The 14,686-nt window shown below is 41.2% G+C and overlaps 1 protein-coding gene across 6 annotated transcripts in view; it reads left to right on the forward strand.

The window, feature by feature from the left end:
• LOC131128272 (collagen alpha-1(XXVII) chain B-like) overlaps window positions 1-14,686 on the forward strand; it is a 59,995-nt gene that overhangs the window by 4,277 nt on the left and 41,032 nt on the right. For 5 of the 6 annotated variants that reach the window (XM_058070961.1, XM_058070967.1, XM_058070963.1 and 2 more), the window contains exons 3-4: window positions 1,707-2,905; window positions 11,821-11,874. In XM_058070961.1, coding sequence (XP_057926944.1) covers window positions 1,707-2,905; window positions 11,821-11,874 — 1,253 coding nt within the window. The remainder of the gene's footprint in view (window positions 1-1,706; window positions 2,906-11,820; window positions 11,875-14,686) is intronic. The other variant, XM_058070965.1, reaches the window with a different exon arrangement.

The following is a 14,686-nucleotide window of genomic DNA, read 5'->3' on the forward strand; positions in this document are numbered from 1 at the left end:
AAATTGGAAAGCCTCGCTGTTTATAGGGAAGAATGCCACTGGAAAAGGAAAAAGGAAAAACATGGTAATGAGTGACAATCATAGAACTGTAAGGGAAACTTACGAGTGCAAAGCAATGGCAAAGTGATACATACGTATATGCTGTATGTACATATGCTGTCCAGTGCATATACACGTCAAACCAGTCAATGCATCAATATCATTGTGTTTAAGACACAGTGAATAAACAGAAATTAACTCTTAAAGCCATTTTTTGTGTGCCTCATTAGATGTCTGGGTTTTGGAAAAAAAAAACCTATACCGGCAATTGTTTATTTAATTAGATCGCAAAGACGAAAATAAATAATAATAATAGCTATAATAATAATAATAATAATAGCTATTCCTGAAATTTGACCGCTCATTATATGCCGCACGGTGGGTGCGTGGTTAGCATGTAGTCCACATAGTCAGGAGATTGAGAAGACCTGGGTTCGAATCTCTGTGTGGAGTTTGCATGGACTCCGGTTTCCTTCCACATTCCAAAAACATGCTAGGTTAATTGGTGACTCCAAATTGTCCATAGGTATGAATGTGAGTGTGAATGGTTGTTTGTCTGTATGTGCCCTGTGATTTGCTGGCGACCAGTCCAGGTTGTACCCCGTCTCTCGACCAAAGACAGCCGGGATAGGCTCCAACATACCCGTGAGCCTAGTGTGGATAAGCAGCATAGAAAGTGGATGGATGGATATTACACAATAGAGCCACAACAGAACCAATGCTGTCATAGTGGTAAGGAACATTAATACCAATAATGGATTTATTGCAAACTACAGTATGGCAAGTGGAAGACGCATGAGTTTCAAGCTGAGTTGCACAGACAACATTTGAAAGCGCATGCAGAGGGAAATGAGTGGTCAGCACTCATGATACTTCACAATAAAAACAATATCAGGAGGTTTTCTACAGCCACAGCAGTTACTTCAGATGCTTTTTGACCTGGTGTGAATTGATGGCTGTTATAGACAATGCACTCAGTAAGTGAATAGAAGCGCTAATTGGAGCATTAATTCATTTATGATAAGAGTCCACTGGGCCAGCGCCAGTTGGTGCCAGTTCGCGCCAGTGCAATTTGCTGTGGTGCCTAGTGTCGCCAATAAAGTGCCTACTGGCGTGCAGTGGCTCAAACTGCCTCCCAACTGGCTCATAGTGGCCTGTAATGGCGGCAAAAATTGAGTTTGCTTGTTTCAAACAACATTGTTGTTTCAAAATGTTTAAAGTCTTCGTCATGCCACTTGCATCAAGCAAATGCCGCAAAGTGTACACCAAGTGGAACCAAATGTCGCAAACAATGCGCCTATTGGAATCCACTGGAATGTAATGGCGCAAGCCAAATTGCGCCAATGATGCTTGGAGTCCACTGGGCCGGCGCCAGTTCACGCCAAAGATTATGTGATTGGTGCGTAGGGGCTTGCTGTGGCGCCGAATAACGGCAACATGGCAACATGCCGAGCGAACATTAATTCGGAGCAACAGTGATCCTCTACGCACCAATCACATAATCTTTGGCGCGAACTGGCACCAACTTGCGCCTGCCCAGTGGACTCTTAGCATTAGATTTGCAGCATCTCAAACATACATTTTGTTCTATGTAACAGAAAAATAAAAGCTTTTGTAATATTTTATCTGTTTGCTATCACTGACATTTCCCCTCTGTGTCTCTGAAGATGTAGATATTCTTCAGCAGCTGGGTCTCACTGTGCAAAGGGCAGGCGGGGGGTCAACACCGTGGCGCTCTCGATCCATCCCTAACGGCATCATCCCCTTCAAGTCTGGCATCATACTCACCCCCAGGGCACGCATCCAGGTCCCTCTGAGCACCGTCATTCCCGCTTCCTACACCTCCACCGCCAATCTCTCCCTGATTCTCTGTCTGTCTGTTCACCGCATCAACAGTGCCTTTCTTTTCTCTGTTGTGTCCAAGAGAAGAAAAGTACAGCTTGGTGTGCAGTTCATACCGGGTCAGGTCCTGGTCCACGTGGGCCACAGGAACTCTGTCACATTCGACTATGATGTTCACGATGGCCGGTGGCACAGTCTGGGCTTGGAAATCCGAGGACTCCGAGTGACCTTATACACCTCTTGTGGGAACAGAAGTCTTCATGCATATTTGCATACCAAGAAAGAGGAGATGCTGGATCTGGAGGGCTCATTCCTACTGGGCAAAACCAACCACAATGCGGTGCCATTTGAAGGTGCCATTTGCCAGTTTGACATTTATCCGTCGGCTGAGGCTGCTCAGAACTATTGTGATTACATTAAGAAACATTGCAGAGAAGCTGACACATACCGGCCTATTTTGGCACCCCTGCTACCTCTAGTAACGACAGACCCAAACATGACTCATATAACTGCACTGGCATCAACAGAGTTATCTTTAAAGATCCCGAATCCTACTTCACGACCAGCTCAGGAACCCATTATTGCGTGGAATGATACATCAGTGCAAGAGGACCATGCAGGGTTTGAAAAACCGTTAAAGTCTCAAACTGTAACGACACCCCTTTGGATCAGTGCAACTCCACCTCAACAGAAACAACCTTTCCAAGCAGCAGACAACACAACACAAAGCAATAGCAGCACTCTTGTTGGGAAAGGATTAACAGATTTACCATCCTCTACAAGACCATCAGAGACCACAGTCCAGACCACCACTGACTCCCCTTCCACATCCTACCTTCTTCAGAATGAACACACAGGAACTGCAAAGAAACCCAACCCCAAAAGAACTCAGGATGTCAAAACCACACCGATTACTCCCATCACTCCTGCAGCCTTAGATGACTTGCAAACGTTTGACCTGGACCCGACCTACGTCTCCCTGCTGGCGTTACCCCCTGGACTTAAGGGAGAACGAGGACCTCCGGTGAGTATGATGACAATAGATCACTTTAAAAAACTTTGAGCAAGAGTTCCCGGTACAGTTTGTGTTTGTGTGATACATGATTGAGATTAATTAGGCCATTTCACAAATTTTGGCTGCCGTGTGCCTGCAGACTAATTTCCTAATATGACTTTGGATCACATTCATAAGCAAGACTGAGCTGATGGCTGCTGATGCGGATATCGAACATGTCTCTTGGGTTTGGCTGTGTTGATAGGTCACAATCACAATTTCTGCTTTCCTTACTTTAGGTCATTTTTGTCCAACTACATCATAATATTCTTTGTTTACCTTTGCAGCTGTGCTAGGAACAGGCTTATATTTGACCAGTTTATTACCTTCAGTCAGTAGAGACTGTTATTGAGGTGATAGCTTCTTTTAAAAGGCACAATTAACCTCTTAAACTAAAAACAGACTTGTGTATCCCTTTTAGCCATGCTAGCAACATTGTTCCAGGCTTTCCAGTTTGTGCACACGACGAGTCCCTTACAGAAACCTCAACTTATGTTTGAACGGCAAAAAAATAAAAAATAATTTCATTAATAAGGGACCTTTAATTCAGTAAGAATTGCCTTTTAAATCCACCTTTCTCTGTGTAGTGGGATTAGCAGTTGGCTGCGTCAGCATGTTTAACTTTGACATTAACAAGCTTGTTGCGGTCTCCCTCACTGTCTCTCTGGTGAACACAAAATGCTTACATGCATTTTCCATTGTTAAGGAGACCTTCCATGCATTAGCACATGTTTGACCCAACTCAGAGAAAGGGGTTGCAATAAATCTTTCCTGCTGTGGTGGTGAAGAAAACCACAGCTCTTCAAGCCACTCAGTACTCTTTCGATGAGAGCTGAAAGTCATTTTTGTGGTGAAGGTCACTTTCTTGATGGGTTTTAGTCTTTTGATTAAGGTGGGGTTACGTTCAGGTTTGACGGACCATTATTATCTTACCACATGTTTTGATTGACCAATTTTATATATTTTTAAGTTCATGCACCTGCTTCTTACTGCATCACTGGTATTAATGCTGGCTGGGCAGTTTGCTCCTTAGTGCTATTACAGTATTGGTACTGTTGCTGCTGCTAACAATTAAGTTGTTGTTCTGTATATAATTTTAGAAATAACAGCCTCTTTGCAATTATCATGTTTGTCCATGTAAAACCCCGTCCTTTTTGAAGGTTAGGTATAATTTCATTTTTATTTTATCGATATCAGCAATAAGCGACAATTTTGTCCCGTATGATAAAGCACTATCTCCAGCTACTGACCTGAAATTAATATTACAGTGGTTTTACTTATTTGAGGAGATGAGAGAGATGAGCATGCTCAGGTTCTCATTGGGAGTGACCAGGATGGATAGGATCAAGAATGAGTACATCAGAGGGAAATTACATGTTAGAAGCCTTGGAGATAAAGTCAGAGAGGCCAGACTGAGATGGTTCGGACATGTCCAGAGGAGAGATAGTGAATATATTAGTAGAAGGATTGTCACGGTTCGGCATGCGGGTGTTGCGGTGCGACCCCAGGATGCAGAGATGAAGCGAATGGTGCAGGTAAAAGCTTAGCTTTTATTTTCGAAACAGGCGAATGCAGCACTGTCATACAACACGTAGCAATGAACAAAGAACAAACAATGCACCAACGAAAGGCAAACGCACCCGGCTGAACTAAATAAGACAATCAAATTACAAACAGGTGCGCGTAGAAGGGGAAAGTAAAAGTGACGGGACACAGAACAGACCAACACAGGAAATACTACAAAATAAGAGCAGGAACTAAGGCCAAGAGGAAAACTAAGAGCTGTCACGAGGGGGTGCAGCCCAATCGTGACAGTGATGCTGCTAAGAGGATGGCCAAAGAGGAGATTTATGGATGTAGTGACAGAAGACATGAGTGTAGTTTGTGTGAGAGAGACAGATGCCGAAGACAGGGTTGGATGGAAGCGATTGATTTGTTGGGGCGACCCCTAAAGGGAAAAGTCGATATAGAGAAAGAAGAAGAAGAAGTAACCGCCCCTAAATTTCTCTTCTCTCGTGTTACATGATGTAACAAACCAACTAAAGTCTCATAAGAACAGGCTCTATTGTGTAATTTCAGGAGCCAAGGGAAACTAACTAACAGAGCTAACATTTCAAGAGCATTCATGTTCCTCAGATCCCTCATTAGTTTTGACCTTTTAGAGCTCTGCTAATCCATGTATGAAATTGTTTTAAAGCTGGCCAATGCCCTTCATTAAAGTGAGCTGCCTCGTCTGGTCAATATGTCACAAATGAACTTTACTGGTTTAATAATATCACTTGCCTGGCAGTATTTTGCTGTCCGTGTTTAACAGTTGTTGTGGAAAAAATTTCTATCATCCTAAGTAGGATAGAGAATGCCTGAAATAAATACATAGCTCTGGCAGTTTTTATTACCTTTGCAAAACAAAGGGGTCAGACAACACACAGTATGCATGGCGGTCTGTAGGTGTCTGGCCAAGAGTGGTCTCTTGGCGGGAACTTTTATACTCCATAGCATGCAAATGAATTACATTACAATAGAAAAGAGACATTCATGTCACTCCCCCAATGCCACCCTCATGTATGGGGGTTAGTCTACACACCCAATCTTCTGGCACCGTTTGTCACACCCATGCGAGAGAACCTCCTAGGGTCAACCATTTGGTGGGACCTCTTGATGTCCCCTGTCCCATGAAGGTAAAGCTTTGATCAAAGAATGACCTCCTCCGACACTGCCCCTAACCCCAGGTTACAGATAGCCTCCTGCTGTGCCACCATCTTTGAAGGGACAGCAGGATGTGCTCGGATGCAAATGTCGAAGCTCTTCAAAAGGCAATAAAGTAATTCACACAATGTGTAACCTAAGTTATACCTGTGAAATATAAAATTTTCCATCACACTCCTCCCTTTTGATTATTAATTAATCACGAATTACAGTACATTTACAGATAAACAAACATCAGATCAGGGTTGTCAGTAAATTAATCATCATGAAAGTTAGGAATGTGGAAAACTGTGTTATAATGTGTTCAATTGTTGTGATAGATGGTGCAGGTGTTGATCGACAGTCAGTTCATTTTGATATTTGGTGTCTGCCATGTGATTGGTTGGCAGTCAGTGCATCCTCTTGCCCAAAGTCAACCGGGATAGGCTCCAGCCTACCCGCAATCCCAGTGAGAATAAGCGACATGGGAAAAAGACGAATGGATGTCCAGGTGTCTTAAAGTGTTTGTCTTCAACTTTTGTGGTAGATGCTGTCCGTATGACATCAACGATGTGGTAAACATGATGTGTATGATTTGAGATGTTAGATTGGCGAATCATGTCAAAGTCCTTGTGCCTCTTTTGATGGCTTGCTGTTGTTCTACCATGTTGTATTCAATCAGTCAGTCAGCCAGCCAGTCCTCTTGATTGAAGCACTCGTTCTTAGGTTGCCGGAGTTTGCGGTGCAAACTCGTGGACTCCATCCAAACACGCAGTTGAGAAGGTTGAGTGCGTCATGGACATTTCTTCCATTCTGTTTAGGTAGTGTCTTTCTGTCTTGACCGATCTGTGTGCAGGTCTCTCATATGACCACGCTGACAGTGGAGTCTTCCCTCTGCTGGAACTCCAACACGTCCTCTCCATGGCCCCCAGGGCCAACAGATGTCAGGTCAATCGACACCCACCAAGAACATAGAAAAAATTAATGAGCAACACAACATTTTACATCTACGTGATACATGTCTGATGTGTTCTCTACACATGACTAATCTCGAGAGCAGTAGGCAACCATCATGTAGTGTCTGACTGAATACTGACACTTTGTTCATATTTTGGCCATTGACGTTGATTGTAAATAAGCCTTAAAATTTTCTAATCGTCAGGAGAAAGCCCGCGTAAGCATGAGGAGAACATGAAACTCCACACAGAAAGGTTCTCAAACCTTCTTGCTGTGAGACAGCAGTGCTAACCACTCTGCCATCATGCCACCAATATCTATTTTAACTTTAATTTTAACATCCAGCTCTGCATTTAAGTTTTTGCCAAACAACACAAGGTTTCACTGAATTTAAACCAACACACCATCTGGTCTGAATTTGCATTAAGATGGACATTGTCACACTGTAGTAGTGTTCCTTGCTCACAGCTGGAAATTTGGGTTTCAATGGACCATTTGCTCTCATTAGCATGACCATTGGCACTATGGAAGGCAAAGTACCAAATACAGTAGTATAGTAAAGAAAAAACAAGATACAGTAACTTACCAAAGTCTTCAGTGTGTTGTGCAATCAATGGAGTGTCAATGACACTGTTGATCACTGATCATTATCAACCTCTAATGTTAGAACTCATACCTACCACCTTTGTTTCACTCACTTTGGTTTTGGAGAAAACAATTCTAGCAAAAAAAATAATATATCATGTCCAATTCTTAACAATGATTACTCAACAAAATGACAATCTCCCCCCTTTTGACACATGTACTTCCCATGTGTCAACTTCCAAAAGCATTGGCAGTTCCCTGTAAAATCAAATGATGGTTATCTGAAAACAGTAATCTGTGAAGCTGGACACATCAAACAAAAGTTCAACAATTCAAACTGTGGATCCTGAAGAAGTGTCCTGTGGAACAAACTGAAGTTAAAATGATGACACACCCTGCTCGGTGTGTGAATGACTTCAAGTGTTACAGTGTTAATGTTAGTACATGTTAGTACTGTTAAACAGTTTTAAACAAAAAAGATGTCATGTTTCGGCCACATATGACATTTGTCTTCTCCTCCTCCAGGAGAATGTGCTTTCCTAATGTGGAACAATGAAGGTTAGGCTGGAATAGTTCATAGTAGTTGATGTCTCTCCACAACACAAGAACAACCCTGAAAGAACAATCACATTTAAATTTCAGTCAATTTAAATTTTAGTCACAGTCCACTGTCCCCCTGAAGAACCCTGCTGTCGGTGTGTCGCACTCATAGTCGTCATGTCAGGATGTCATTTGCAACACTTAAAAGGTCCAAGTTCCTTTGAAAGTCGGATTGTCCTAATTTACAAGGCCTTTTTTGGAATAGCTAATTTTTAGATGAAGGTTCTGCATACCCTAAATTAACTATCTACATTTTAGCAGATTTAATTTATGCCTATTGATGCTAAAAGAGCAGAACAGCCTAATATGTTCTTTGCAAGTGTCTATTAGTAAACTAATCATTGGGTTTGTTCTGTATTGCAATACATTTGTTTCCTTTTTCCAAAGTGATGGTCAGAGATGGCTTCAGCCTCACATTCACTCTCACACAGACAAACAAAACAACACAACAATGAAAAACCAGCTGGACAGTCCTTTCTGAGTGTATTTTTGCCGAAAACACTTTTCAAAAAATTCAATTTAGGACTGTAATAAATTAACAAATTGTTTGTGCATTCCCAATCGAATGTAAAATAGCATGCTTGTACAAAAAAGGCCCACATTATTCCATTTGTCACTGTGTCTCTTTTAGATAGAGACCCAAGAGGAATGGAATCATTGACGTCAAAAAAACGGTACCTGAGTAACCCAAATGTGCATCAAGGCAGCACTTATGCCCAGGACAAAATATTTGTGAGATAAACATTCCCCTAACAGCTATCCCTATGTCAATATCTTTTATCAAATTTCTCATCACCATAGAAAGGTATGATGTGCATTGAAGACCTTGCAGAGCATCAATTTGCATTAATTGTGTGTGTGTGTGTGTATGTATGCGTGCGTGTGAGAAAGTACATTCTTAACCTCCTCCACCAGTTGAGCACTCATGTCAACAGTTTGCATCTTCCTTTGATATGCATACAGCTGATTGGCCTCTTGCTTCACCAAAGTGTGAACATCAGGGTCAGTTTTTACACCTTCACCTCCATCTGAATTAGAAAATAGGCCATTTGGTCCTTTGCACCATATGCCAACAAACTTAATTTTTGAAGTTGAATTTTCTCTTAAACAGAAAATCCAATGGTGACTTGTCTTTGGTCCACTTCACCTGATTGGCCAACAAAGTCAACATAATTGCCATTCAACTTTGGAGAGGTTAGGAATTTGTCACTCTTAGTGAGTGTGTTTCATCAGAGTCGAAAGGAAAAGAAATGACCTTACTAAGTCGTCTTATAGCATATTCTAAAAGAGAGAAGTAGATCATATCCTACATAGTTATCAGCAAGAGGGGCTGATTTAAGCCAAGACTCTAAACAAAAGGAAGAAAAGGACAGAGCATGTAGATGTGTATGTGTGTGTGTGTGTTACTGTCAACTTCAGTATCATCCTTGGCATCAGATGAGTCAGAGTAGCCATGATCCCATCACGCCCCACCTCCTTGCTTCTTTCCACCATGTTTGTTAAGAAAGTCCTCCATCAAGTCTTTGGTCCAAAGTCTCCTTTTGCTGCACATGCCAGGGTCATATTGCTGTTCCAGTCTCTCCTCTGGATGTCCTCCTTGCAGGTGGCCATTTGGTGCCACCCATGGATTCTGGTGCTTGGCTTGTCCTTGCATCAAAGGTGTGATCCATCCGGTCAAAAGTGTGATCCATCCAGTTCTAAGTCGGTCACATTCTGTTTTAGTGGCTGGTGATGTGATTGTCGTCACCGTGAACACCATGTCAGCAAACGTCTTCAGAACTCTTCAGTTGTCAGGGAAAGTGGGACAACTTCACTAAACACAAGCAGGGCTGTTATGGCCTCCCCACACGCCTTCCTTACACCATTGTCCCACTCATGGTCTCCACCATCAGTCACAGGATACTTGCTAAGCATCCGTTTGGATACGAGCGACAATGCATGTCTGGAAGGGATCGTTTGCAGTTAGAACACAGCTCATGTGTTGGATCTTCTTCAGGTCTTGGTGAAGATGAAACTGGACATAATGGCATGGCTGATGATATTGGACTCATCGTGCATGTTGTTGTATCAGGATGTTGTTGTCAGGTTGTTGGCAGAGCAAGGGTGGAGGTGTGCGATCAAGATCATGGTCCACTCTGAGACACTGAGGCACTGTAGGAGAAAGAGAAGGAAGACCTATTCTGAGAAGTCTTGTCTGTTCTTTTCATGTCAGTGTGTGTTGCAGATCTTCATCATCTATGTAACGATCATCATTACAAGTCTTAGTTGCAAGCAGTGCTCTCTGCTCTCAATGGTTTTTAGCCTTTTTCATTTTTTTTTCAAACATTCCATGTCCTAAACAAAATTCTTGAATGCTCTTTGATTTTCTCTCAAATAATTATTTTTCTTTTAAACAATGCAATGTGATTTTTTTTTTCCTTATCACCACTTTTCCCAACAAAAATCTCATTTATCTATTTTGTTTAACTCACTTTCTCTTGTTCTCAAAAGTTCCCCATATTAGTGTTTTTTTTTATGCATGCTTTCCTCATTTTTTTTTCTTTACCTATAGTTGCTTGTTTACCAGATTTCCCATATTTACAGATGTCACTCGGTTGTGCACAATTCCCTTAAGACAAGGTCGTCACCCCGAATCCGTGTTGTTCCTTCGGCACAATCCACGACAAAGCCGAGCTGTATCCAATGAATAATGCGTAAACCACTCTTTATCACTTCAAGATTTTGTTCGCATTAATGTATATCCAATATACAATTGTGCATGATTCACTCCTATTGTCTAATCTATTACTATCTATTAATCTATTACTGAGGTCTCATTAGCACAAAACAGCTACAAGCGCAACTCACTCTTTGTTATTACAGAGGTCTTGTTCGCCCAATGGTGCGCGACTCACTCACAATTTTTTTGGTTTATTTTTTATATTATTGAGGTCTTGTCCGCCCATACCATGCGTAACTCACTCAATGTTGTTACTGAGCTCTTATTAGCATGAAAGTATACCCAGTATACTCTGATACGCGATTCACTCATGTTCCAGAGATCTTATCCGTACCGACAAGTGACCAAATGTGCATATGGGAAACACTACAACACTTACATATAAACATGCAACTAATGCTCAAATATAGTAATTATTTCAGGATTCTCACCATCAAAAAAACGTAGTTCCACTCTTGATAAGAGATTCCAGTGGTGATGGTCTGGAGTCCTGGACGGTCAGCCCTGAAAATCTCTGAATGTCAATGACAGAGAGGCTGGAGGAAAAAAATAATTCCAGGATGATCAGTCGCTGTCCGCCACAGGTCCAGATCCAATCAGCCAAGGAATCCCACTTCTGACACCAAATTGTTGTGGAAAAAATTTCTATCATCCTAAGTAGGATAGAGAATGCCTGAAATAAATACATAGCTCTGGCAGTTTTTATTACCTTTGCAAAACAAAGGGGTCAGACAACACACAGTATGCATGGCGGTCTGTAGGTGTCTGGCCAAGAGTGGTCTCTTGGCGGGAACTTTTATACTCCATAGCATGCAAATGAATTACATTACAATAGAAAAGAGACATTCATGTCACTCCCCCAATGCCACCCTCATGTATGGGGGTTAGTCTACACACCCAATCTTCTGGCACCGTTTGTCACACCCATGCGAGAGAACCTCCTAGGGTCAACCATTTGGTGGGACCTCTTGATGTCCCCTGTCCCATGAAGGTAAAGCTTTGATCAAAGAATGACCTCCTCCGACACTGCCCCTAACCCCAGGTTACAGATAGCCTCCTGCTGTGCCACCATCTTTGAAGGGACAGCAGGATGTGCTCGGATGCAAATGTCGAAGCTCTTCAAAAGGCAATAAAGTAATTCACACAATGTGTAACCTAAGTTATACCTGTGAAATATAAAATTTTCCATCACACAGTGTTTAAATTACTTTAAATACTTGATTTGACATACAATAAAATCCAACATGAATACAACTCTTGTTACATGCTTTTAGAGTTACATTCATAGACTCATTAAAGACTATAAAAATGTATTTATTGATGACATGATTCTTTCCAGGGTTTTCAAGGACTTCCGGGAATGCCAGGAAAGCAAGGAAAGAGGGGACCACGGGTGAGTGTGTTCTCCTGACAAACCTTTCTGAACAAATAGTTTTCTCACATCCATTTTGTGTTTACTAATTTACCAAATTACCACTGATCATGCTTTGTTTATTGAGGAAAATATGTACATATTAGGGGTGCAATGATATATAAATTCACGGTTCGGTTCATTTGGATACGTTTGTGTTATGGTTATACTTTTTATCATCAATAAAATCATCAACGGCAACCGAAAAAAAGCATATTTGCAGAAAAAAACATTAGTTCTAATAAATATTTCAGTATTCCACCCCAAAAAAGGCACCTTTTTGTATGACTTACAGTATGTACTTCAATAGTAGGTATGAACACTACCTGCCCAAGAGCCTTTGTGCCCCGTGTGAGACCTCAGCCGGTGCAGGCTGTTAGAGCCTAATCCCTTTCAGCAGTGAAGAAAGAATGCTTTGTCCCCATCGTATTAAAGGCATTTAAAGACCTACTTGTCTGGGGTTCAGCAGGTCTTTGCTGTGGCACACCAATAACCTATTTAAGTTCATTCATCATTCAACACCACAGACACAAATTTAGCACAGTGACACTCAGACTATTACTTATATAATTTTCCATGAGAAGCGTGCAAGAAATTAGAAAGATTAGGAATAATGACCTCACAGCAAGTCCTCTTTTTCAAGTAAAAAAAATTTTTTTTTTATAAACTTTCTACTTTAAAAAGAGAGACAGGCAGTAATTTCATTGTGAGTGTATTCACAATGTACTCACAGTGTACTCAACATGCCATTATTGGAAACACTTTTTTTGCACTTTTGACACCTGGCTAAGCACTCGTCTCAGCGTCATTCACAGGTGTCACAGTCCTAGCTCTCAATTTCACGACAAAGTCTAAACAAGATGCTGGTTTGCCATAGGCATTTTTTAGCTGAGGACTGGAGTACACATCTTGTGCTGGAAGACACAGCCATCCCAAGGAGAGCCAAGATTGTAAGTGTTGTCACTGGAGCTATGCTGCTGTTGGTGAAAGGAACATAAGTATGTGTATCAATGCGCCGAGAAAATACATTTTGGTAGTGTTTTAAATAATCAAAATAACATACTGTATATGTTATTATGATATACATGTTATCATCAGTGTATGTGTAAATGCATGATCACAGCATGTATATCATGTTAGAGGCTTTTTTTTAGAAGGCTTCATTGTTGAAATACTCTAGGTTGGTCCCAATGAGGTGCATTGTTAGCTAGCTCATATTAACTCGTTTTCGGGCCTTATAATGCAAAGAAAAGGATTCATGTTTCACATAAGGATTGTGAATTGTGGGCAAAATTCCAAAAAAAGTGCAGTTCTGTTTTTAAGTTCAGTCTATAGAGCACAGATACTGTCAATGAATAGATATTATCAGTTTCTCAATAGTATTTTAAAAATGGGGGGGGGGGGGGTGAAAACATTTTGTGTGCAAAATATACAAAATTACAGGCAATGAACCGATTAAACCAAAAAATTTAACACACAGTTTTTTCAGCTGTTTCTGCAACATGTTAGAGGCTCTTTTTAGAAGGCTTCATTGTCGAAATACTCTAGGTTGGTCCCAATGAGGTGCATTGCTAGCTCATATTAACTCGTTTTCTGGCCTTATAATGCAAAGAAAAGGATTCATGTTTTACATAAGATTGTGAATGGTGGGCAAAATTCCAAAAAAAGTGCAGTTCTGATTTTAAGTTCAGTCTATAGAGCACAGATACTGTCAATGAATAGATATTATCAGTCTCTCAATAGTATATTAAAAATAGGGGGGGGGGGGGGACATTTTGTGTGCAAAATATACAAAATTACAGGCGTTTGCAATGAACCGATTAAACCAAAAAAATTGAACGCACAGTTTTTTCAGCTGTTTCTGCAAATTCGACACAAAATACCACTAAATAGTCACCGCTTGAATAGTCACCGATTACTACATTTATTTTTGGTCTTTTTGAATGAAGTATTTTGAGTGCAGCAGTTGGATGGTAGAAATATTAGCACAATAGCACAACAAAGTAACATATTTAAAGAATGTAGCAAAAAAAAAGATTTATTAGCCTTCATATAGTAGTGTATCTGTATTAAGCGATTATTTAGCAACTCAGGTCTGTGGAAATAACAGTTAGGTGGACATCAATAGCACAGTGGAGGTGTTAGTGGGTCTGTTGTGCACTAATGGCCCATAAAAACAGTAGTCATACACGTGTCCCTCCTGTAAAAGTCATTGGTACACATTGTAAATGTGCTCACGGTTTCAACCTGCAGGTGCCCTTTTGTCTGCAAGTGTATGTGTGCTCAGCTAAATGTCTAATTGTGTCTCCATTGCAAGCAACAATGACTCATTTTTATAATGATCTTGTCATCAGAGTAGGCTGCTGCACCATCAGCAATTTGTACCTCCCTTTTTGTGCTCCTTTACTGCTGCTCATAATGGCTTCCATACGTTCTAATATGGAGCAAAAAGGGGAATTCATAGCAACTAGAGTCTGTGGATGAGCTTCTGTTAAGTGTCTCCATATGCCCAGCGCCTACGTAGGGAAAGAAAGGTCTCCGTCTGAAGGCGAAAAGGAGCAGGAGGTTCTTTGACTTCGCCCCACAAGCTGAAATGTAGAGTCAGATCAAAAACAGAGACATGGAACGGATCACCAGGTGGAATCTGATCCCTTACGTTCACCTCCAGTGCAAAGCTTTTCACAACCTTTGGAAAGCCTGCATAAGTCAAAGAACGGGCAGAAGATACAGTAGCATCCTGCTCCGGCCTTTGAACATGTTTTAATGCTTTAAGGTTTTCCCGGCTCAGCAATTC

The sequence above is a fragment of the Doryrhamphus excisus genome, chromosome 4 (assembly GCF_030265055.1).
Source record: "Doryrhamphus excisus isolate RoL2022-K1 chromosome 4, RoL_Dexc_1.0, whole genome shotgun sequence".
Classification (NCBI taxonomy): Eukaryota; Metazoa; Chordata; class Actinopteri; order Syngnathiformes; family Syngnathidae; genus Doryrhamphus; species Doryrhamphus excisus.